At 26.2% G+C, this 26,733-nt stretch overlaps 1 protein-coding gene across 1 annotated transcript; it reads left to right on the plus strand.

Annotated features, from left to right (window-relative positions):
* The first annotated feature begins 14,133 nt into the window (after positions 1–14,133).
* Positions 14,134–22,833, plus strand: LOC145828529 (protein maelstrom homolog). Its single transcript, XM_082936285.1, has 14 exons — positions 14,134–14,316; positions 14,920–15,030; positions 15,097–15,181; positions 15,416–15,565; positions 16,329–16,498; positions 16,616–16,670; positions 18,282–18,423; positions 19,324–19,386; positions 19,482–19,635; positions 20,553–20,732; positions 20,871–21,054; positions 22,121–22,137; positions 22,367–22,409; positions 22,704–22,833. Exons 1-14 carry the CDS (start codon positions 14,134–14,136, stop codon positions 22,823–22,825), a joined length of 1,659 nt encoding a protein of 552 aa, XP_082792411.1. The 3' UTR covers positions 22,826–22,833.
* The last annotated feature ends 3,900 nt before the right edge of the window (positions 22,834–26,733 follow it).

Consider the following 26,733-nt stretch of genomic DNA (forward strand, 5'->3'; position numbering starts at 1 on the left):
CAAGGAACTCATAGCCTAAATCTTCAGTAAAAATTAAAATTTTTGTATATCTAGTTTTGAACCATTTTATAACAATATTTTACTGTATTATATTTATTTTAACACTTTTAAGAATGTTGTTTGTTGGCACATAGTCAATATTTATTTCTATATATTTAGTTCCATTATTATCGTAAAATTTTAAAAAAAATTAATAGTAGTAATAGTAAACTTAACAATTGACGTCTGAAAAAGAAAATCCTGTTAATGTAGGCATTATTCAAGTTTATCAATATTACGAAAGTAAAAATTATAATTTTGTGATCTTAGAAGTCATTCTTCTACTCTTGAGGTAGTTAGTGTAACAAACTACAAGTTTAGAATAAAAAAGTTTCAAAAAGCGTTGTTTATTTTAACTCTGTTCTTAGACAAGCATATATTTAAATACAAGTATTTAGTATGTTTTGTTTTAGTATTTTTGTGATAGGTTAACAATTATTTACGATACGAACACTAGGTCAATTTTTAAAGATAGCAAAAAAAAAAACAATCTACGATAAATCTTAAATCTCTGCTCTAAAAGTGTCGTTCTCTATAATGAAAAAGTCTGCAAAGAAATAGACGACATTGCAATGGGTAGTCCATTGGCGCCACTATTAGCAAATTGGTTTGTGGCCTCAAAACAAAACTCATTATTAACATTAAATTCAGAACAAAAACCGTTTTTTCACGCAAGGTATGTTGATGATAATTTTGCCTTTTAAAAAATAATAATGATTTAAATAGTTACTATTACGCAATGAGTTCACTGCATTCAAATTTAATATTCACTCCAGCAAAATACGTCAATAATAAATTACTATTTTAGATAAAGAAGTTAAACTAGTTTTAATCAAACTCTACAATAATGTTTATAAAAGCCAACAAATACCAACCCGCTAATGCAATACACAAGTGTTTACCCTAAAGAATGGTAATTAAATCTGTTGGGCTGTTATTTAACTAAAGTACTAAATTTGTGTAAGAGCTTTGTTGATTTCAAAGAAGAACTTTTAAAAATTACAAAAATACTGATAAATATTCAATATCTGGAACAACTTATACGAACTAGAATAAATAGTTTTCTTGAATCCCATAAGATCAAATAAACTTTTAAACAACCGCAAAAAACTAATACTGGTAAAAATTATGAATTCGATCGATGTTAATATTTTACAACTGTCTGTTTAGGAATTTCCTCGTTAAGATTTCAAAAACGAATAAGAACTGTTTTTTAAAAACACATTGTAAAAAGTATACCAGCATATACCACCAAGAAAGTATCTGAATATTTCAACATTAAAACCAATTTTTCTGAAATATTTGAAGCGAATGTCATATATAAGTACACCTTCTCTGTAGACCAGAGCATCTCCTATATTTGGGAGACTTTGCGTCAAATGTTTAGAAGAGTTGCTGAGCAAAATGGAATGGACAAACCAGTGTTACTTCTGATCACTTACATCATTTTTTACAATGTAAAAACTCCAATATCGAAAATAGTTTCAAATTCCTTAAATAGATTAAGCTTTATAGTTTGGAATAAATAATCATCGAAAAAGAAAAACCAAAACTAAATACTCAAATATCTGGAAACGGAAAGATAGCCCTACTAATAATATATTTATTCAGTATTTGATATCAATTTTAGTTTGATTAGCTTAAGTTTAAAAAAATTTTTAAGTAAAAAATGTATTCATATTAAGTTGCTATTGGTGCTTTTTTTTTTCGTAAAATTAATATTAAAAAATTGGATTTGCGTTTTCTTTTAATTATATAAGATGCTTTTCTTCAATAAGCAGGTTTATAACGGAAATAATTTTATATTTTAACTGATTATAACAAACTTACTATGTTAAAAGCTAACCATTTAATTAAAGGACCATGATTAAAACTGCAACAGTTGTTTACAAACTAAATGTTAATTTTTGAAATTTCAAAGATAACATTATAGTAGCCTTAATTTTTTTCTTTGACTTTAGAATTTTAATTTTTTTATTTATTAACAATGTATACTACTGTAAAACATTTTGATTTTTATTATTTTAATTTGTAAGTTAACATAAAAAAATAAAATCATCAAACTTAGTAATAAAATTAAATGTTTAAAAACATTTAAAAAAATGAGTCAAAGATTTTTTTGAAGAAAATGTTGAAGTCTCATTATATTAATGACGTGATTTAGTAGTTGAAATGACATGGTTAGTATTTAGTATAGAATGCGATTTCAAACTTTCAAAAAAAATATTTTACATTATTTTAAAAATATCTTAATAAATAACTCGGGGAATCTGATTTAATAAAACTTAATTTATTTTTAATTACTTTATAAATAAAATTTGCAAAAATTAAACTCACATAAGTTTATTATCTACAGGCAACTAGGTGCATTCAAACTTTATTAATTTACATTTAATATTTCGAAACTAAAACTTTACTTTTTTTAATTTAATTGTATGATAATCACTTATTAGTTATGTAAGCATTTTAAATTGCAAAACTTAAGTAAATTAGTAAAAAGTAAATTATTTTACACAAAAGTTGTTCTAAGTTTTGTACTTTTTACGACTTACAATTTAATTTATTTTAAAATCTCTATCACCTAACATCTATAAGTGCACATAAAAAAGTTTAAACTTTCATAGTTTTAAATTTTATAAATTTAACGTTAAATATTTTTAAATTTGGCAAAAAAGCAAAATAAAAGCTATTAAGGTATGTAAAATTTCTGATTAAACAGTGTTTTTAGTAGTGATGTACCGGACTCACTATCCGGGTCCGGGTCCGGCCGGATATTGCCATTTTTGTCTGATATCCGGATCGGGCCGGATTCTAACTTGAAAAAAAAGTCCGGATCTGGTTCCGGCCGGATTCTAACTTGAAAAAAAAGTCCGGATCCGGTTCCGGTCGGATCCTAACAAAGATCCGGCCAGACCCGGATCTAGTTAGTAAAAAAGAGCATACTGAAAAGTATTTTTTCAAAAACAATCCCTGTGTAAATTAATAAGAGTCATTTTCGTCAGTTAAATTTAAACACCTACCGTGATTGGCTCATTATGTACACGTGACTAATTTACATTTGTTTACATTTAAACTATGAAATAAACATTTCAGAAATGCAACTCTTTACATATGTTGTAAAATTGAAAGCTTTAGAATGAATACTTGTATTATTTATTGTTTAAAGTTGGTCTAGAGTTTATTTAGACTTAATACGGTTGAATGTAAGAGCCAATGAGAATCATATTACGAAATGTTTCAAACTAAATACTGATGCAACAAAACATCAGAACATGACAGGCAGTTTATATGTCAGCAGTTAGTTAATTTGGTGTGCAGCTTGAAGCAACAAAATATCTTGAACTTTTTTGTGAATGCTTATTGTAAGTAGTGTTTTGTTTTAAATGCGAATATTTCAACTGGTGTTTAATTGTTTAAATATTTTAGCCAGGATTATAGTTTAATAGTTTATTAAAAATTTTACAGTTTCTTGTTTACTAAAAGTTTTATTTCAATTTTAGTTTATTGTTTTAAGTCTTTTGATATAGATTTAATTAGCTTTCAGTTTTTAAAGTGTTACCAAAGTAATTAATAATTTTGTATATGCTAGTATTTCTTGTTGTGTTTTATATAAAAGATTCATCACTTAAAACTGTCGTGTCTGATTATATAAAGTAGTGTCAGTTAGAATTTAGTATTTGTTAGATATTAATTAAATAAGGTAGGGCTTAATTATGATGGGTAGTACTAATAAGTTAAGTGTACCACAACCAGTCCACAACTTTACTACCAAATTGTCAACCTTTGATAACTGTTCTGCTGATTATTAGATTAAAGTAATTTTTTCAGTTTTTAAAAACCTCATTCTGACTCAGGCTTGTTTAAACTCACTCTACCTAGTTTTATGGACTTAAACAGTGGCAACTCTGCTAGCTTGAAATTTTTTGGGAATTTTGAAAATCTTGGACTGCCTCAGGCTAGTTTAGTTTTTTATACAGTTTGAGCTGATCCAGTTTTCAATATTTTGTGATTTTCCAGTGTATTTTGTTCAAGAACTTGATATCAGATTTTTAATTGTAAACAACACCTAAATTTGTAAACCGTGTGGCTAGCTGTTTAACTTTTTATTAGATTAAAGTTCTTTTTTTTCAGTTTTAAAAAACCTCATTCTGACTTAGGCTAGTTTATACTAGTGATGTACCGGACCCACTGTCCGGGTCCGGCCGGATATTGCCATTATTGTCTGATATCCGGATCCGGCCGGGTTCTAACTTGAAAAAAAAAGTCCGGATTCGGTTCCGGCCGGATTCTAATTTGAAAAAAAAAAGTCCGGATCCGGTTCCGGCCGGATTCTAGTTTGAAAAAAAAGTTCGGATCCGGGTCCGGCCAGACCCGAAATTGTGGGTGCGGTACATCACTAGTTTTTAGTGAATAATCTAAGCTTCTTTTTTTATCTTTTTCATTTTTTAGGGGTGCACAGGAAACCAGTCAAAACACGCCCCTGATATATACATCAGGGTGCTTTTTAAAATTTAGCCTGTGAGTTTTCAGCTAGAAAACATTTTGTTTTTTAGCAAACACTACTAAACTTGTGCAAAATTTCACTAATTAAAAAAGTTTTTATAAAGACTGTTTTTGATTTTCTTAGAACATCTCTAATGTAAACTCTAAAGACTCAAAAAATACGACCTTAGAGTTCTTAACTAAAAGTTGTTTCACATTAAATTATTATCACAAGAATAAATAGTGAAGAACTCAAGGGCCAAGTTAGTTAAAGAAAAGTTTAACCGATGCTTTTATTGATTGTGTGTAATTCTTTAACATTTTTTTATAATTTTCTTAAGTTTTGTGTGTTTTTAAATTTACCTTTTTATAAAACTATACTTTTCGTTATTAAATGAATAATTTTAACAAACTATTTCTTTAAAATGTTTCTAATTTATTTTAGAAATCCTTTTTTTTGACATTCAATTGCTTTTAAAAGTCTTACTTAATATTGTTTTAAATTACTTAAAAGGTTAAACAATCATTAAATTTATACTTTCTTTTTATTTACGCAATTATACAAGATTGTAAAAAAACATAATAAAAAAAGTGTTTAAATTTAAATGATCAATTATTTTTTTTGCAAACTCGATTGTAATTGTTGCAATTAATTTTGTATGTCTAAAGGTTTTGTCAGATTTCATGACAATTCAAGTTTTAATAAAAATGTCTAAAAAGTCATGTCTCAATAAGTTATATAAATATAAAGAAATACAGTTGTAGATCTAATAAAAAATATTGTAATAATGATAATAAAATAGTAAATAAAAATATTATTGTAAAAGATTATAAGTACTGATCTACCGGATCCACAAAGTTGGGATTTGGTTGACTTATCAATAATAAATGATAATGATAAACTTTTAATGTTTATTAATTATTCCTCTACAAAACATTAATAGGTATCCATGTGGTGTATAACACGATAACTGAAAGGTTTTTTTTTTGTCCACCAGGTCTAAGGACTTAATTAGCTTGAGTTTTTTTTTTCGTTCAGTAAACAAAATATATACTCTATAAATTAAGTACTTTTGTCTCTTGTGTTTTATGCAGTATATTATTTCAAATAAATCCCTTTCCTTAAAACAGTGTGTACTGTTATAATACCTAGGTGTAAAACTAAACTTTGTTACCTTTTGCATCCTATTAGTATAGCTTTCCCCGAATATAACTCACTTAAAAAGTATAATGTCCCACAAAAGTCAATGTCAAATAAATCTCTTCTGTTATGTACAAAACGCTGTCATATTAAGTCTACCGACTAGAAAAGTTGCCGAACCTTATTTTAAAACAATAAAAGAGAGTTCTAAAGCTGAATTGTTTAGGAATAAAGTTAAATCAATTAAGTTTAGACACTAAATGTAAAAAGTATCGGTAAGTCATGTAAGAAAGGAAGTAAAATTACTATAAAATAATCAATGAACATACTTTTATCAAAACAGCTAATGTATGCTAATAAAAAGTAATTAGTAAATTTATTTCTGTTTTTTTATCAAACACATTTGTTTGTTGGAACCAAAAAAAAAGTTTAAAAAAATTCAATCTGTATCATTTAAAATTTTCTAAAGTACTGATAATGTGAATTTTTTTACGCTCGATAGTTTATGTGTGTCGTTATTAGTAACTTTTTATGTTAACTTTAGTGTTTTTGCTTCTTATTTAAAGCATTTTTATAAACTAAAAAATAGTATTGCTCGTTTTTAATAAATGAATTGCGATCGTTCTCTGGATAACGTATGCCAAAACTTATGTTCCACCGGATCTACAAAATTAAAATCTGGCTGGGACCGGATTTTAATAAATTGTAATAAAAGATAAGGCCGTATCCGGATAACAGTGAAAACGACAATAATCGACCGGAACCGGATAGACAGTCTGGTAGATTGCTATTTAGAACAAGTTTTTTTATCGTTTCAAAGGACAACATAAAAAGATTTAAGTAGAATTTAGTTTAGCATAACAATTAAGTGATTTTCGACAGAAAGCGAAATTGAAGCTATTTTTCAAAAATTAAACTTTTTACATGAAAAGATTTCTTTTACTAGAGAAGTAGAAGAAAACAACCAGCTGCCATTTTTAGATATATTGATAATAAAAGATAAAACAAGCTTTTTAACAAATGTCTATAGAAAAACAACTTTCACTGGGCAATACTTACACTACCAATCGTTTTGTAGCAAGAAACGAAAAGTAAACCTAATCAAAACACTGTACTATAGAGCATACAGAATCTGTTCGAAAGAATTACTTCATTCAGAGGTTGAGAGAATAAAAGAAATTTCAATAAAAAATGGTTACCCACCAGATTTGATTAAGAAGGTGATAAAATCACACCACAATAACATAAATCAACCTAGGCTATTTGGACCGGAGAAGTTCCCAGCAATTTTAAAACTACCTTATATTGGAGAAAAATCACGAGTATTTGAGAGAAAAGTAAAAGACTTAACAAAAACATCTTACAATCAAGTGCTTCCAAGAGTTATATTTCTTTCAAAATCTTTATTAAAAGTGCAGTTGAAGGATCCGATACCAGACCAAGACAAAAGTTGTATAGTGTACAAGTTTAATTGCTCTTGCGAAAAGAGCTATATCGGTCAGACCTCTAGGCACTTAAAAACCAGGATAAAAGAACATCTACCTGCTTGTGTATTGAAATTTATTGAACAAGAACCTGAAATTAAGACAATAGCAACAAAAAGATCTCCAGTTGCAGAACATCTAATAAATAATAGAGATTGTGCTAGGAAATATGACATATCCAGATTTAAAATAATCCACCATTGCAATAGTGTGTTTGATCTCGTGAAGTTGGAGGCTATCTCTATATTTTTGGAGAAACCAGAACTGTGTAAACAGAAGGAATTTGAATTTGATTACAAAGTGTCTTTATTTAGTTAAATTATCTATTTTTTATCCGTAAGTAGTATTTGAGTTTAATTATTTATTACTTTAGACTGATTATTTATTGTGCTTATTACTTTGTTAGTTTTAACTTTTTGTGTTTTTGTTTAAAAACTTTTCATAATTTTAAATTTGTTCTACTGTTAAGTTCTGACGAAAAGTAGTGTAATACGTATAAGCTATCACAGAAGAAACTTGAGAGAGTGTTTTATTTATTTGTTTTGCATTAAATATGATTTTCATTTGTTACTTCACAAAAGTAAACAACACATACTTAAAATTTATACTTTTTATAATTTTAGTCTAGCTAAGAAACAAAAAAGTAAATTTAGGACTTTAAAAAATCATAAATGAATTATTAATGATTTTAGTTATTGTAGAATTGCCAAAATGTTATAAGCAATTCGTAAAAAACTATAAGTGCATAAAATATTTAGTTAAAAATTTAACGCTTGCTCAGTTATTAGAACTTTTTTTCCTAAAATCGTACACTCATGGACGATACTTGTCCAGTGGGACAAGACCTGTCACAAAGGGTCAATAGGCCGGCGCTCGACGCCTTGGTCTCGCAGTCGGTTACTGACTCGTCTTGTTAAGTTAAGCTCATTCTTATTACTATTACCGGTCATGATGGAAATTATTAAGGGAATAGGGGTGCTAAAGCCACACTATTGAACCACCAGTATCAAATTGATATAACTTAGTTCGATAGAAAAATGTTAACAAGTGAGAGAGACTGCTTGCAAATTATTTACTAAAATCACAATGATTTACACTTATGGATAATGGTAGCAAAAACTAAAACTTATTTCATTATAGCAACAACCAAATATAAATTAACTAACGGTTGGTTATTAGAATATTTTACTCAAAGAATTCAATTATTAAAAACTCTTAGAATTAATCTTGACTGAGATAACTTTTAAGAGAAGCAAACTGTTTACAAATCTTATTAAATCTATAGCAAAAAACTTTCAACTAGTAATGTGAATGTAGCAACCACAAGATTTATTTATTTATAGCAACTTACAATGTATAAACAAATCAAAGAATTTATTATAACACGAAACTTACTGCAAAAACAATACCAAAACAATATTAAATATACTCACTACGTTTTATCGTCCACTTCTATGTAAAAAACTATCAAAAAATTTAATCTAAAACTCCCAAAAATCCAAAAACCCACTATCCAACTTTTGTTTGTTTGGTGGCAAAACAATATAAAAAACCCCCTAATGTTTGCAATATTGAAAAGTTTATTTTATTCAGCCAGAGGCGTTATACTATATTTCTGTTAACCTCGTTTGCCACTTTTTAAAAGAGCTATTTATACTAAAAACCAATGAAAATCAAGTGTTTTAAAATGCTAAATTTAACAAAAATTTATTTACAGCAAGCTTAATTGTGACAACACCTAAATTATTACAATTAGTTTATTAGGTTTTTGTTTAAAAGAATATTGTTTATACAAATTGGTATATAGAGATAGAAGATACATCAAGTAAGATCTTTTTACCATAAAAATTGCAATTTAATTAAAATGCAGCAACTGTTTTTGTCATTTTTGTGCAAAAACTAGAACTTTTTTCAAAAGTGTCAAAAAAAATTTAATTATAAGATAACAACTAACACACATGTAAATTAAAAAACAAAGTTTTTAAAAAGCTACCATGAAACTATCAATCGAATTATTTTAAAAGAAAACTATTGTTATAATCAGGATAATTTTTTTTTTAGAAACTATGAATATTAAGTTTTGCATTTTGGATTACTTTTTCTCAAAAAAATTTAGAGCCTTCAACTTTGAATATCCAATAAACCTTTATTTCGTTTAAATTGAAATGTAATGTTCAAACAGTTTAAGCGATATGCTCATCACAATTATTACAACTACACGTCTAAGAACGTATTGTTTTTAATAAATTCTAATAGTAGAGATTTAAAAAATGTAGCCGTTTTATCTCATTGTTAAAAATTCTACCTTTTAGACCTTAATTTATTAAGGTTAGACGCTTGAATGATGATCGAAATTTAAGAAACTTTAGTGTTAACAACTGAAAGATAACTATTTGGTTTCCTCGGGGATTACTCTATGTAATTAGTTGATAATGAAATTAATTATATTTATTTACTGTACAGTACTGCTTTATGTGTAAAGCTATAAGGTATGATTCATCTTTTTAGTAGCTATGTAATACTTCCAAATTTTGTTTAGAATCTCAGTGTCCTGTGAGTAAAAAATAATAGTAATATCACTGTTTCCACACTCTCAGGCTACTGGATAACTCATTCTAGAATCTAGATTGAAATTTTGAAAACCTCATGCCATCTTTGGCTACTTGGATTTTTTTCGATTGACTTGAATTTAGCCCAGTGTTAACAAGTTGCTTATTTTTTTGTAACATTTTTTTTCTGAGTCCTTTTGTTAATATTTTGGTAATTTTGATATGATTTCCTAAAAATTAAACAATATTAATGGGGCTAAATTTGGTAATTACCTACCTAAAAGAGGTAATTTTGGTAATAATCTTCCAAAAAGGGGTAAAATATGAAAAAAATACTGCTGCTCTAGATGCTTAAAGATAACTCAAGCTAGTTTGAATTAAAAAAAAAACAGAATGACTCAGGCCAGTTTTTTTCATAATAAAAAATTCAGGATTGTTTTTTTTTGAAAATTTCAGTCTAGTTGTTTTCTAAATCTTGATTGAGCTTTAGTTCTTACTGTTTCAATTTTGATCAAATACATGGTCTTTATTGATTTGTATAAATTTATTTTATATTTTTTTAAGAAAAAAAAAAAAAACTTATACATATTAAGGTCACTTAGGACAGTTTTTAGTTACTCTGGATATTTTTTTGACTAAAGAATGGCAACCATGGTGTTAGGCAAACTGATTTTGGTCAAGTTTTAATAAAAAAGTAAATAAAATGAAATCAAAAAAAAAAAATTAAGCCTTTATAAGAAAATAATATTTATTTTAAAAAAATTATTACTTTTAATTTTCAATCCTATTAATTATAAAAATTTGAACTCTATTAATAACAATGTTTCTGTTATTGATACTAAATCTTTAAATTTCTATATGTATTTTTAAATAATTTAAACTCAATTAAAAACATTTATTGCATATTCTATTTTTGAATTTACTTACTCATAAATAATTCTAGCTTGTTTGATGTAACTCAGAATAGTTTTTATCACTCAGAATGCCTTATTTTACAAAGAGTGTCAATCCTGACCCTTCCTCACTCTAGCTAGATTATATAATATTTAGACTAGTTTGATTATTTTCTCCAATTTATGCTAATTTATATAAAATTTCAAAGACACTGGCTCAATGACATTAATAATGTCAATGCTTAATTAGCTTATGTTATACATTTTTTAGTTTTAGTTCATAGTATGTTAACGCAGTTAAGTTGTCTAAATTGACTCATAATAACTCAGAATGTTTGCAATTGAAAAAAAATCGGGCTTACTCAGGTTAGTATAATTTTTTTTTTAAGTAGCATGATTATTTTGAAGTCTAGCTTGATTTCTTTTTTGCAAGTTTCATACTAGTTTAGATATTTTCCTAAATCTCAAGCAATTTTTTTATTTGAGATATGTTTTTTTGTTCTTAAAAAAATTGCTTACTGAGTTAACAGATTTGCATAAGTAACTTGAGATTTTTAAAGCTAAAGCTGGTGCTATCAAATGATAAATTAAAAGTGAAATAAATGATTGAACAAAGTGCTAAAATTTAAAAATAAAAAATTATCATAATTATTCAATTTCCAAAAAAAGTAAAATAATATAGAGTTTGACAATTTTGATAAATTCAAAAAAAAAAAGTTTTCTTAGTTAAATAGCAAACACTGTATTTCTTGAGCTTAGTTGTTGTTTAATAGTTTACAACTTAGTTGACTAGGGTAAGATTAAAATATTTTCTGTCTGATATTAAAACTCAGCTAGTTGCGTTTGATTACAATGCCAAAACTTTTTATGAAATAACATATATCTCTATATTTAATTTAATTATTACTTTTTTGATTTAGTTAAGTTGATCAAAATTTAGTATATATAATTTTTAGTGTTTTTACTGAAAAAAAGTAAAAGTTTTTAAATTTGAATTTTCAAGTATCATGGAAATAACATTAAGTTGAAGATTCATGACTGTACAAAACTTCTTTTATTAGTTTTTTCCTAATACTTTGTTTTTCTTAATCTTTCTTGTAGTTATCATTAATTTGAGAAAAATATTTATCAGCACAAATTACATTATTTAGCTTTACTAACTTGTACATGGCCTTTTAAAGTGCAGACAAATGTAAACAGAATACTGCTAATAAAAAATGAGTTATAATAACAAAAGTGTCATAAATCCAAAAAAAAAAAAATAAATGTAAACTTAATTTAACACATTAAATTTTAGAACTTTTAAACTCCTTGAAAAGTCTCAAAATTTTAAAAAAGAAACTTTTTCATAAAACTAAAAAAACTCCTGTTGTGTTTTAAAAAAAAGTTAAAACAATGAATTTTAAAATTTTAGATATATTTGTTTTAAGTTTTAGAAAATTAGTTTTTAATAATTTAATTGATTTTTACCTATTTAGTTAACACTTTCCATCTGTAATCTGTTGAGCTCATAAACTTTGAAAAAATTTTAGGCTCTTAAAATGTTCTTGTAGTTTGAATAATATTCTATATAAAAATTAAAAAAAAAAAAACAAGTAGTACTTCATAGTTTTAATACAAACAACTTAAACTTGCAAATAATCAGGATTATAGTTTTAAAAATCGCATTTTTGATTATTGCTTTGTACAATCTAAAAGTAATATTTTAATATTTTTCATAAATATATGCCTGAATAACTTAATTTCAAGGTTGTAGATATAAAAATACTGCTGTATTAATTATTTGTCATGTTCATTTCATTTTTTATAATTACCTCCATTTTATGTTATAAAACTACGACAAAAATATTTCAAGCTTGTTTAACTTTTTGTCAAAAATTTTTTTTACTAGAGTAACATCTAAAAAGCAAAGCTATTACAAAATTCCAATTATATTTTTTTATTAGAGATAGTTAACTACTTCAAAGAAAAACTATGTTTGTTCTCAATAAATGTTAAGGTATTAATTATATACGATGATAATCTATTAAAAGTATCCTTTTCATGAACTTTATTATACTACCTTTTACAAAAACTTTCAAGCTATTCCTGCTATTTCTTATATAAAAAAAAAATTATATTATATTTAAAAAGTGTAATGGCAACACTGTACTAAATTTGTTTACGTTTTCCAATTCTAAAAATAATAATGCAGCTAAGCCAGTTTCTCGTAAAACTTTCTCCTTTTAACAGTTGTGCTTAGAAATTAAATTACTGTAAACACAAATTCAATGATAAAAAAGTTAGATTTTGGTAGTTTTGAACAACTTAGTATATTTTATACTTAAGAAGATCATAATAGGGCCTGTGGGTTGAACCAAACTAGCAAACAGAAATTTATAGCTCACTAAAGTTTTTAGTTAAAAAGCATCTAGTAAAAATCTAATAAATAGAGCTTTTTAAAAATAAATACCCTAAAATATTATTTTGAATTTATATTTAGTGCATATCATATTGTTATTACAGAACAATTTTATATAGTATTTTTTAAGGCTATGGGGGGGAGGTCCAAAACCTTTTTATTTTCAAAAATTAACTTTGGTTTTTATATGAAAGATGTACAAATTACAAGCTAGTTTTTATAGAACTCAAAAATAGCATTTAACTTTTGAGATAATTTATTTTTTGTAAAAAGTTTTGCAAGTTTTTCAGGGTCAATTTTCTTGGAAATTTAAAAAATCACTAAAAATCTATCTACTCCTTCATTTTTCAAGCAATCTTCTTCAAATTTTCAGAGATGCTCCTTATATTAAAAGAAAAAATTATTACTTATGAATTTTATAAAATAAAAAAATCAAAGTTTTATGACAAAAAAATAAGTTAAAAAAAAAGTTTTACTTAAAATTTTTTAAGTTGCAAAGTAATGTTTTTTTGTTATATTACAAAGATTAGACTTTGAAAGTTTGAAGAAGATTGCTTTAAAAATGTAGGTGGAGATAGATTTTAAATAAAATAGTCTTTTTTTGCTGTTTTAGTTTTCTTTTCCCATAGGGAACCTATTATGCGGCCCGACTTTGACTGGTCATATCTTAAAAAGTAGTTAGAGTTTTTTAAAACGATAAAAAACATCTTGAAAATTAAAAAAAGCTGTATAAAATAAGATCACGTTGTAAAAAACATGGCTTAGACCCCCCTATGGCCTAAACTATGTTGCCTGCTAAACCTTTTTAACAAGTCCCTCCTGTAAAAGATTTTTTTGGTAAACCTGGTTCACCAGCTTAAAAAATGCCAACTAATTATTTACAACTAAACTTAAAGTATTTTTTTGAACTTAAATAAAAATAGTTTTGTAGTTAACTTTTCTATTACTTGTTAGCAATCTAAAATTTAAGGAGTTGTTAGTACAAGTTATCAAGTTGTTTGTTTTTCTAGTTAAAAACTCATTTTTAAAGTTTTTATCCTAAAAATAAGTCTTAAAATGTTTCAGTTACAAAATTAACAAAAGGATATTAGCTCTAAATTGCTACTTTATTGCAGAAACGTTTATACAATAAGTAATCAGCAACATGGCATTTGCACCTTCTTACAACGGTGAGTTTGTTATTAACCAGAACAAGAAGAAAAAGAACAAGAACCCAAGAAATGCATTCAGTTTCTTTTTGGATGAGCAAGTTGAACAACTTAAGCTAGAAGGATTTTCAATTGGCAGTAAAAAGGATGCAGTTCCTGCAGCCTGTGCAAGATGGAAGGTTTAATTGTTTAATTGTATTTTGAAATATTTACTCTGAATTGAAAATTAGTTCCAGTTTTTGGTAAATGAAAGCATTATGGAAAACTTAGTATTTATAAACATTTAGTTTTATCTTAATATTTATTAGATTAAGTTTTGAAATAACAATAATAATAAAAAATCAAAGATAAAGCTTTATAGTGTCTTTGGAAAGTCATAAGTAAACCTTCCAAAATAAAACTAATATAAAATTTAACTTAGAAAGTCTTGTCATAGAGTTTATTTTAGAGCTAATTAGAATACTTAATATTTTTTTAATTCATTATTATTTTTAGTTTTGGCTGAAATATACCCAAAAAAATTATACAAATATAACTCCCCAACTCAGAAATTCTTTGAATCTGAGTTTTTTAGCTAAAGTTAAAAGTACTGAACATTTTGTTTTATTTTAGCTATATTAAATTGTGTTTGCAAAACTAAAAAAAAACAGTTCTAATGAGCGCAACAATAAAGTGTCTTCAAAAAATATTTTGTTTGTACAGTAACAATCTATTTCAAAATAATTTTAAAATTTGGTTTTAAACCTATAGAAACATAAGTCTAATTTTGTTATATTATAAAGAATCTTCCGGAAGAAATGAAAGAAAAGTATAAAGAAAAAGAAAAGGAGTGGAAATTGAAGAAGAAAAATACTATGCATGGTAAAATGTCTGGCAGGAGGGAGCTTATGGAGGTAGAGATAAATATATTAATATTAGTTTTAATTATTTTTTTTACTAGTTTGATTTATTTTTTTTAGGACATAGTAGACCCAATGCAAGTTATGCAAGAAAATTTAAAGAAACAACACGAATATTTAATGCCCTGGTTTGATAATTTGTCAAGTAAGCTGTTTTTTAATTTATCAAAACAAATATGATAGTTGTACTAGCACAAGTTACTAAGTTTTTATTATGACTGGTAAAAAATATTTTTTGCAAAATAGGTATTGTGAAATTATGAACTATGTAATTTAATAGTTTTTGAATATTATTAAGTAGGGTATATAAAATATCAAAATCTGTCCAGTTTTTTGTTTAGAAATGTATTCTGCTTATAATTTAAAAACTCATATACAGCACTAAAAAACAAAGAGTTTTTTATAATTGATGTTCAGTCAATGTACAATCTTCCTACTGAAAAGGGATATCTTCCTTGTGAATTGGCGTGTGTTAAGTTTTCACTCAAAGAAGGAATCATTGATACTTTTCACACATTTGTTGATCCAGGCTAGTTGAAATAATATTAATAAAAACTGCATTAAAATTAATAATATGTCGAGTGTTTAGGTTAGTAATAATTTCAGGTTGTTTTACTTTTAATTTTAAAGTCTACTTAATATCAGCGGTTCTTAACCTTTTTCATGTTTAACCCTTTTTGGAAGGTTGTTACCAAATTTACTCTCAATATACGAAATGTTGTTTAACTTTGAAAAAAAAGATTTTTGAACTTTAAGCTTATGAAATGTAAGAAATTGTAAAAATTACAGTTTAATACTGACTTATAAATTTAAACAATATTAATACACCTTAATTTACATAACCTGTAATAAAGAAAATTTAACCCCTAAAAAAAAGGAATTAAAACCTCCAGGGGTAAATTTACTCCAGGTTAAGAACTGCTGCTTTACAGGGTTATATTTAAAGGAGGTACGTAAAAACAAAATTTATTTATTAATTACCTTAAGTTTAAACTTTTGTGCAGTAATAACATTTAAAAGTTGAAATCTTCTTCTGTTAGAAATAATTATTTTGTTCATCAACCTGCTTTGTATATAAACATATAAAGTTGAGTGGTTTCTTTCAACTTGGTTTACCTGATGGTAGTTTTGTAGTGTAAAATTTCACCTGAAAATTCTAGTCTTTATGAACTACAATAAGCAACTTGGTAAAACAATATATATGTATACATTTAGTGACAGTTAATTTAAAATAATTTAAGTATATTTCATTTACTATTAAACTTAAGTTTTAACTTTGATTTGCTCTACAGGACAAGTTCCTCGTGGTTATAATGGAGAATGCAAGTTATGGAGTGATAAAACTCACAAAATACCATTAAACTTCAAAGAATTTTCTGCAGTTAATAATGAGGTGACATGGAATCAGCTGATCAAATTCACTGGTGGTGTCAGAGAGAGCAATTTCGTTCTTTTTTCGAAGGTTTAAAAATAATATTTTTTATAAATTCCAAAGATTTCAAACATCTACTTATCAAACTTATGTTTTTAAAAATTGCCATAACAATTAATTTTTTTGATAAGTTGTTTTTTTTTTCAGTGTAAGGATGTGCGTAAAAATAAATGGTGTATAGATTGGATTGCAAGTAGAACTGGTTAGTTTAGTTATATACTAGTAAAATATGTTGCTAGTAATTGCATGAAGTAATTTAAATTTTCAGAAAACATCGTCACTGCCAACAAACTTTACACTTTATTTTAAAATCTTCAAGTTTATTAGTGCATATTAAGATTGATTGTAAATTGTTATCAATTAAGTATTTTGTTAATTTTAACAAAAAGTCTTATATTTATGTAAGTATTTCTATTTATTTAGGTCATATTGGGGGGTCCAACATTATTTTATAGAAAAAATTAACATTTGCTCCTATATAAAACAGGGTTGCCACACACTCAGGGAATTCAGGAAAACTCTGGGAATTTTCAAGTTATAGAAAATCTCAGGGAATTTTGATTTTTTTTTAAGCTCAGGGAAACTCAGGGCAGTTTTGATTTTTTTGAAAAACTTCAGGGAAATTTTAAGATTTTTAGAAAAATCTCAAGGAAAGTTTTTTTTCTAGATCTAGAATGAGGTTTAGTTAATCCAGTTTCAAAGTTTTGTTCAAAACAGTTAAATTTACTTATTTTTAAGTGCTTATTTACAAATTCTAAGCCTTGCGGCTAGTTCTTCAATATTCTTAGATTTAACATTATAATTTTTTAATAATTAATACCATTAAAAGGATTTTAAAAAAACTCAGGGAAACTCCGGGAAGTTCAAGGTAACTCGAGAAGTTTTTAGTCACTCAGGGAAGATTTTTGACCTAAAGGGTGGCAACCCTAATAAAAGCTTCAAGTATGAACTTAACGCCTGTTTTTTATGAAATTTAAAAAAGAATTAACTTATAAGATCATGTGATTTTTCTATAGACCTCAAATTTTCAGAAAACATATTTTCATATAGTTAAAAAAAATTTTAAATATGAATTTAAAGAATTGTTAAAACGTAAAAATTTAGATCAAATATAGTTTTTTAATGGTTTTTAGTTTTTTTAGATTTAAAAGTTTTTTCAATTAAAGATTTGAATATAAGTAATGGACATACTAGGTTTGCAAAAAAACCTGGAATCTTGGAAAAACCTGGAATTTGACCACTTAGGCTAGTAATACCTGGAAAAAACTAGGAATAAAAAAAAAAGATTTTTTTTAATGAACTTTAAACAAAAAACACTAAAAATCCTAGAAAAACCTAGTATTTTATACAGTTTCTACATGTAAAGTAATGAAATTTCAATTTGATACAAAAATTTATCAGATATAATTTTTGAAAAACACATTTAAAGAAGCTTTACAATATCTTTTCATATTATACTAATTTAGACGGTTTTTTACCTTAAACTTCAATTTATACTAAAAATAGACCCAAAAACTTGTACTTTCAAAAACCTGGAAGAATTTTCTCAAAAACATTTGGCAACCCTGACTTACTAATAAGAAAATTTTAAGAAAATTGGCTTTTAAATGAAGAAGTATTTTTCTCTCGTTTTTGGTTTAGTTCTAAGACTGTGATTACTTATGTCTAAGTTACTTTTAACTTGTTAAATTGTTGAAAATGTCTCATAGCTAAGATTAAATTCTACAAAATAAGTTCAACTTGTAAAATTCAAAGTGGACGCCTCTATGACTTTGATATGATGCTCAGGCTTATTAATAAAAAACATTTTTAGGTCACAAGAATAAGTTCCAATTGTTTATTTTAGAAGATTTTGTAGCTGAAATGATATTTAAAATAGAGGGTAGCAGACCGGCTCCAGCAGTTATAGCTCAAGGAATGAATTCTACTCTTTACGATAGTGGTCTTGATACTAGGTTTTTATTTTTCTTATATTTTTAGTATAACGTACAATTAATAAAAAAAGATACTATTTATATTTTTTCGCATTATTTTATGTGATATAGTTACCAAATTTTGGTGAGTGTGTTTTTTATACATATATTAAAAAGAGAAAAACTTGCAAAATAAAAACTAAGTTTAACCTATTTACTTGGCTCTTACCGAGTTTTGTGAAATTTTTATTAAAAAAGTTATCTAAAATTATAATAAAATCAATATCCTACACAAAAGTTTACCCTTGTACATAAAATTTTAAGTTCAAGTTAACGCAAGGTGTAAGTTGATTTGATAAGTTTTGAGTTCAGTATGGTGATTGAATTTTACTCTTTGTAAATATTCTGCCCAGAATATGTTTACTATTAGAATAAGCTAGTATTAAAATGGTTTTTTAAATCAAGTTCTGTCTTAAATGTGAAACTTTAACATAACAGGGTTGCCAAAAAACATGGAGAAACCTGGAATTAGACAATTTAGGCTAAAAAATTTGAATTCTTGAAACTTCAAAAAAAAAACAGGAATTTTGAACAAATTTTTAAAATTTTATTTTTCAAGTATTAAAGTTTCGATTTGGCACAAAAAATCTATCGTATAGATAAACTTTTTTTCAATAAATTACACATTGAAAGTAGCATTAATTTTTTTGATCTTTTCAATTTTAAAAATGTAAATTTATTTTACACGATTTTCACCTTAAACTTAATTTTAAATAAAAAATAGACCATAAAACGTGAAATTTAAAAAACCTGGAAGAAATTTTGAAATCCTGGAGAAAATTTTTAAAAATATTTGGCAACCCTGAACATAAGCTTGTTCCTCATAAGCAGTTTTAGTAACAGTTTTTGTGGCTACACTAACAAATGCTAACTTGTTTTTAGATGTGATTTTCATGACGAAATTGAGAACGATTTCTGCTCAAAATTAATTGTCAACAGATGCTGGTTTGTTTTTTATTTAATTTAAGAAAACGCGTATAATTATCAAGAAATCTTATCTAAAAGTAATTAAAGTTTTAAAGCAAACTTTTGTTGAGCAGCTTCTACATCGGCTTAGAAGTTTCGAATAGGTTCGGAATAAATGCTGAAAAGGGGAAGCACCTTCCCATGGACAGACCAGTGAGCTTCCAGGTTCACATTCCCACCGGCAACAGCTTACTTTCTACTGGAGATGGTAGAAGCATTCATTCAAATGTTAGATCTTTCGTCGGTCTTTTGCTGTTTATTAGCCTTTAAATCTGTAAAAAGTTAATAAAATGTTAACAAAATTTTGATCGGAAGTAGCTGATCTTATAAACCTTCTCAGTTTTACTCTGTTCCATCTGTGTTTATAGAAGCCTACATTTTTCGGTAGTCTGCAGGTGAGGTACGCATTTTTCAGCATAAGACATGAGGCTCAAAATCCAATTTTAACTAAAACTCAAACATTCAGAGATATCACACACTCAGGAATACTAAGGCTAGTTTAAGTATTTTTATAAGTCTTAGGGAAGTTTTTTGACTTAAATCTTCTTTCTTAAAAATAGTGTATTTATTAGGTCCGATTGTTATTATTTTTGTTTTTTTTTTGGTATTTAAATTTGAATAATAGTTTTTTTTTAATCAAATTTTTGCACAAAGTTTTTTTTTCAATTTTTTTTAAGCTCAGGCTAACTAAGTCGTGGTTGATGTAACTCCAGCTGATTAATAGTGGTAATCCTGATTTTATCTGAAATGGTAATAAAAGGCTACCGGTTTTCAATTAAATTTTCACATGTTATTTTTAATTAAATTGAAAATAATAAATAAAAGTAATAGCATAGTTTTCAATTAAATTTTCACATGTTATTTTTAATTAAATTGAAAATTATAAATAAAAGTGATAGCATACAAATATATTTAATACTTTAAAATTGAAACAAGTTTTAAAAATATATAAAACAGCTTTATTGAAAATTCAACTTTTTTAGTTAAAAAAATTAAAAATTATTTAAATATATGTAATAATGTCAGTATATAACTTCTTTCTTGACATAAATTTTTGAAGCTCATAACTGGTTATTGAACTTAAAACCAAAATCAAATGCGAACTAAAAATTAAAGATATAGATAAATAAGTTAAACATTTATAGAACAACTACTCAAGAAGTCCAAGCAAACGAAATGATACTTTCACACGCAAACGTTCTGAATACCATGACGAAATCATCACAACTTACCAATCTCGTGACATCAGGAATGCTGCACCAGTTAAGCCGTTTGATGACGAGGACAACTTTTATGACTACAATCCTTCTGATGATTACTACGTGGTTAGACTTTTGTGAATTTAGTTCTTACAAAAATTATAATAGTAATATAAAGTTATAGATATAATATAGTAAAGTTCAGTAGCATTTAGTTGGATACTAGTAAGTTGTTTCAAAATTAATTTGTTTTTTAATTTGAAGGATGGAGACAATTTATTGACGTCATCATACGACATGAAATCAGTTGCTACGTCACTTGAAAATGACGTTTTAACCAAGGAACCAGAAACGAATATTTTGAAGGAAGATGATTTCCCTTCATTAGGTTCAGATTTTCCATCCCTGCCAAAAAGCAACCCACCAAAAGTGTGGGGTAAACCTTCAGGTTTAAATGATTTTCTTGTGAAAATTATGTAATATATTATAACTTAAATTTGTGCTTGTATTTTATGATTATTAACAGGGTTGCCAAAAAACCTTGTAAAATCTGGAATTTTGAACAAAAATTACTAAAGAAAAACTGGAGTCTTGAACAAATTTAACATGGGAAGTAGTAAAATTTCGATTTGACACAAAAAATCAATCGTAAAAATAAAAATTTTTTGTCATCATCTAACTTTTTTTAATTAAAAACCAAATTTTAAGTAGCTTAACAGTATCTTTTCAATGTTTTTATACTATTTAACACAGTTTCTTACCCAGGGCTGCCACAAGGTCAGGAAAAACTAAAAAAAATGACACAAGTCAGGAAAGTCCGGAAAAAATAGAGGTTTTTTGAAAAAAAGTCTTGACAAAGAAAACATGACAAAATTTGAAAAACGTCAGATTTTGTCATTCAAATTTACAAAATTCTTTTTTTTTTTTTCCCAAGCCTTCAAATGGTAAAAATTAGATATAAATCCTTGAAATTCAGACTAAAATTGCAAATTTTTCTAGAAATTTCCAAAATTACTTAATTTCCAATGCCTTTATCTGGTAAAAATTTATAAAGTATCCTTAATAAAACTGCACATTTTTTCTAGTAATATATTTGTCATCCCGTCTGCATTAAAGTATGAGCAAAAAGGTCAAGTTAGCAATCTGCCCACAAACAGTTAACCAGACCCAACTGAGACTTTGGATGTTGGCCCACCAATAGGTGAGTTTAATTTAGAAAAGTCAAGAAAATTGAAGTATAAAGTCAGGAAAAGTCAGGAATTTTTTCTCAGCTTATTCTGTGGCAACCCTGCTTACCTTAAACTAAGAATAGATCCAAAAATAATTACTTTTAAAAACCTGGAGAAAATTTACCAAAAACATTTGGCAACCCTGTATTTATTAAGTTTAAATTAACTCAAGTAAAGTGTATTACTTTGAACATTGATTAAGTTTTTTATGTTTTATACAAGGATTTGATTTCTATACAAAAATTTTATTAAAGGACTTAGTATAGATAATTTTTTTTTTTACAGAACCGCCTAGAAGAATCGTGAGTTTCATTTTTGTATCTAAATTTATGTAATAAACAATATTAATTTTTATTTAAATTTCTTAACAAATTAACGATATGTCAATAAAAAGGATTTTTTGTTAATTCTTTATCATGTTTAAGTTTAATAAGACTCTTTTTACAGCTTTAAAAATTTTTAGTATCAGCAACTTTATATGTTCTTACATATGTAGTCTATTTTTATTCAGTAATTAAAACATTTAAACAGAAGCAGGGAAATTCATTGAGGCCAAACATCTCACACCCTCCTGGTTTGTTTTATTGCTTGTTAAAATATTATTAACAAGCAATATTTATGAGAAGTTATTATGTGTATGATAATCCTTTCTTTGCTAAATGCTGGTTTTGAAATTTTGATAAAGCATTTTACCAATATTAATTTATATATATTTAGTTCCGGTTGAATAAAACACAGTTTGAGCTCAAACAAAGTATTTTTACACAAACTATCGAAAGTTTAATTTACTACCTTTTGTGCTACAAAAGTTAAAAATATTCCCGTCACAAATGTTTGCGATAAGTGTCATGACACGTAAGCCATTCAGGTTTTGGACCAGCCGCAAACAAGGGAGGCAACAAATGGAATGGAGCGTGGAAGAGTTCTATTGGAAGAGGCAGGCCGCTCCACGCCAGCCAGAAACCATTTAACACTACTTCTTTTAATTAACATAAGCTTAAAAATATTACTTCGTTAGTTCAAATAAGTTCATTATTCAATGTTATAAAAATATTACAATAGTATTCTATTTATTTTCTGTTCATTTTTTCGTTTTGTTCTAAATTTAAATTATATGATACTCACTTATTTAAGCTCAGCTTCTTTACATTTAGAAGTAAATTTTTTTCATTGCTTTCGTAACGTTCTAAACTCCATTGTTGAGTTTTATTAAAAGCATTTCATAACAGTCAGTAACACACGTTTAATTTCTCGTACATGTTCTGAAATAAATTTAAAAATTGATACAAGTATTTTTCATTTTGCTTCGAGTGGTATGTAGTTAGTAGTAATAAAGACTAAATTTTTAAGCACTTCAAACCTCCAGCCTATTAACATGTCTGGTTTCAAAGAACATTTCTGTATTTAGAAAATTTCAAAGTAATTGACTTAATCTAGTTTGAATGAATAAGGAGTGCTATAAAGTTTAATTTAATGGCTATCATTAGCAGAAACGTTAAAAATAAATTAAAAACATAAAAGTCAAAGTAAGCCTCATTAAGCTAAGGCTTGGATTTCAATGTACCGTGAGGCAAGCTCAAGTTATAATTAAGTCTTGATCACATAACTTACATCATCAGATCACAACCTCTCGGTAGACTGAGAGCTTGAAAAATTATGTCGAAAAATAAGATAGTTGTTTGAAAATTTTGAAATTTTTAAATTATTTTCTTAATGTTTTTAGTTTTCCAAAAATAATGTTAATTTAATTTAAAGTTCTGCTTACAATTACCATATTAAATAGTCTAGTGTCCAAAATTATAAATGTCTGTAAGTAGATATTGATAGTTTTATACGTTATCTACTCTCTGGCCTGAGAAGAAAATAAGGAGAATTCTTTTTACTTTTTCAACTTATTTTACATCATTCAATTTGTACAGGAGTAAAAAATCTAGGTTTGACAGGCTAGTATTGATAAGACAATTTTATAACCAAAAAGTTATACTCCTTTATAATCGGTTTATTATATTATCGTTGTAAAATAACGTGTTAGTGCCGGTATGAACTTAATTATGCTGTAAAAAACAGAAAACATAATAAGCATGTAATATAAGATTTCTCTTCAATCCTGAATCAAAATAAAGTTAATCAACTTTGTTATAAAAAAGGGTGGACAAAATACGGCCTGCAGGTAAAACTCTGTTTGCTAGTGTATTTTTAAAGATACAGCTTTTAATAAACAAATTATTAAAAAATGGTAACAATTTCTTTTTTTCCCGGCTGAAAGGAAAACCAGTATTCGAAAAATTTCTTAATACTAATTACCATAAAAGTGGTCATTTGAATTAAAACATTAATCGAAACATTTTAGAAATAATAATGCATTTAGAGTTTCTAGCGGTTTAGCCAATACAAACCTTTAATAATATCGATTTTCATGAACAAATAACTTTAAATTTCTAAAAGTTATTTTCGTTGTTATTATAGATAACAATTACAATTTTAAATAACTTTAAGCGTAGTAATTTGTGTATCCCTTAAGAAAACTAGTATTTAAACATATTGAAATTAATTGTTGCTGCGTATCGAAATTTCATCAACATCATGTGATACTACATTATACAGTATTTTTACTTCTAAAAATGTTCCTTTAAGATTTTTAGTTTACTTTCATATTAAGATTTTACCTTTTAAAATGTTTTCAACATAAGTAATAAATGATAAATTAGTTTTAAATCTAACACTAAAGATTTGTTCAATAAACATAAAAATAAATTTCTTTTACTTGGAATTTTAGCTAATTACTTACTTGGTCCACACATTTCGGCCTGATTTAAGTTCGGACATTTTTTTTCAAACTAAGTTCCAGCCGGATCCAGATATTTTTTAAATTAATATCCGGCCAGATCCGGATAATTTTTTAAAACTATGATTCGACCGGATCCGAATCCAAAAAGGCATTACTCGGTAAATACTTATGATCCGAATCGGGATAGTTGGACCCGGTAGATCACTAGTTATTTTACTTCAAGAGTAACAATCAAAGTTGTTGACTTGTATCCAAATAAAAATTGCGAAGTTGAGAATTCTACACGACATAGAGGTGATAAACAACATACCTACAAAAAGTAGAGATAGCGAACGCCAATAGAAGAAAATATTTGTTTAAAGTAAAACATTTCTTTGCGGCTGTCCGCAGTTCAAAAATTTTAATTTTAGAATTTATTTTTGCATTAAATCTACGTAATAATGTTAAGTATACTATACATTAGCTTGAATTTTTGCATATAGTCGTAAAGCTAATTTTTTGTATTCCAATTTATATATTCAAGTGCATATAAAACTGTTTTTATAGATCTCCTTTTTTAAATTTTAAGTCATTTTAAATTTTAACTTAGTTTAACTCACATAACCTATAGTTACGTTGTAAACTCTAAAAGCTTTTTGATACTTAAAGTTATTATCCATATCTTTGTTCAGTAATGTTTAAATGCAAGCTTTCATGTACATAGTCAGTAAGTAACTCGACTAACTTACAATGCTTTTTGAGTAACCTTAACAATTTTTATTTTAACTCGCACTAAAAAGTTTTTAATAGTTAACTAACGATTTTCGTTTATAATTTTGCTTAAAGTAAACCTAAGCTTTTACTAGTCTTTATTTGTTTGTATTTATTTCACAGCTTAAGCTAATATATTTTTTTTAAACAAAGTCAGAATTTACAACTAAAAAAACAGTTTTTTTATAGATTTTTCTTTAAAAAACTTCTGATCTTGTCAAGAAAGATTTGATATTTTATTAACAAGTAAGTTTCTATTTTACTTTATCCGAAACATATTTAAGTTTTTTACTGGCGGTTTTTATTAGATTTAAAAAATGTTTTTTCAATTAAAATTTGTACATTCAAGTTGTTTTATATACTATTTATATAATGTAAAGTCAGAACCCCAACCTAAGAAGTAGCTAACAGTTATTCGTTAATGTTTACTTATGAAAATCATTTTCTATTTAGTAAGTTTAGCAAAAAATTTATTTTGTTTATCATGTCAAAAGTGTTTCAATTTTAACTAGTGTTTATTAGATTTTAACACAGTTTTAGATACATTTTTGTGAAATTAAGTTAATGCTTTCTTTAATACATATATTTATTTACAACTTTACTTAGTAGGTAAATTGTTTTATTAGTAGTTATCAACAAGCTTAAGTTACTGTATTATAACTTCTCGACAAATTTCTTTTATAGTTTTGTACATAGTAGCCTTAAGCTTTTTTACCAGTTTTTATTAATTTTTTGTTAAGTGTTTAAGTATAGTTTGTCAAACTAGCTAAGCCTTTTCTTCATAAATATTTATTTTTAGTATCAAAAAATTCTTTGCAACTGAGGGTCGCGGTAATATTATTAACTGACCAACTGTTTTAAAAATAATTTGGGAATAACTTAAATCTTACTACCTTTTATGCAAAAACCTACTTTATTTATTAATTTTTGAAATAAAAAAAGTATCAGCTTGCTAAAACAAGATTTAGCTTTTTTGACGTTTTTAAAGATTAAAAACAAGCAGAAGCCCCAAACAATCGAAGAACAAATTTAACTTTAGCCATGAACTATTTTTATACTGTTCTTAGTAACTTAAACGAGAAAAAAAATTAAAATAGACTTTTTAATGTCTGATTTAATGTTATAAATTATACTTAATATAGTAATAAAGATTTAATATACTATATATATTTTCAATGGGTAGAATGACAATTTAAATTACGACATTTTAAATTTTCATGAGATTTTATTGAAAATTTTTTTAAACAAAAAAAAGATGTACTAGATTCTAGAAGATCCAACTAATAAACATTAAAATGGTAAAAAAAGGTAAAATCATAACTAAAAAATTAATTTTTTACTGCTAAACAAATCTAAACTA

Source organism: Thalia democratica, chromosome 2 (genome assembly GCF_965202585.1).
Source record: "Thalia democratica chromosome 2, ktThaDemo2.hap1.1, whole genome shotgun sequence".
NCBI lineage: Eukaryota > Metazoa > Chordata > Thaliacea > Salpida > Salpidae > Thalia > Thalia democratica.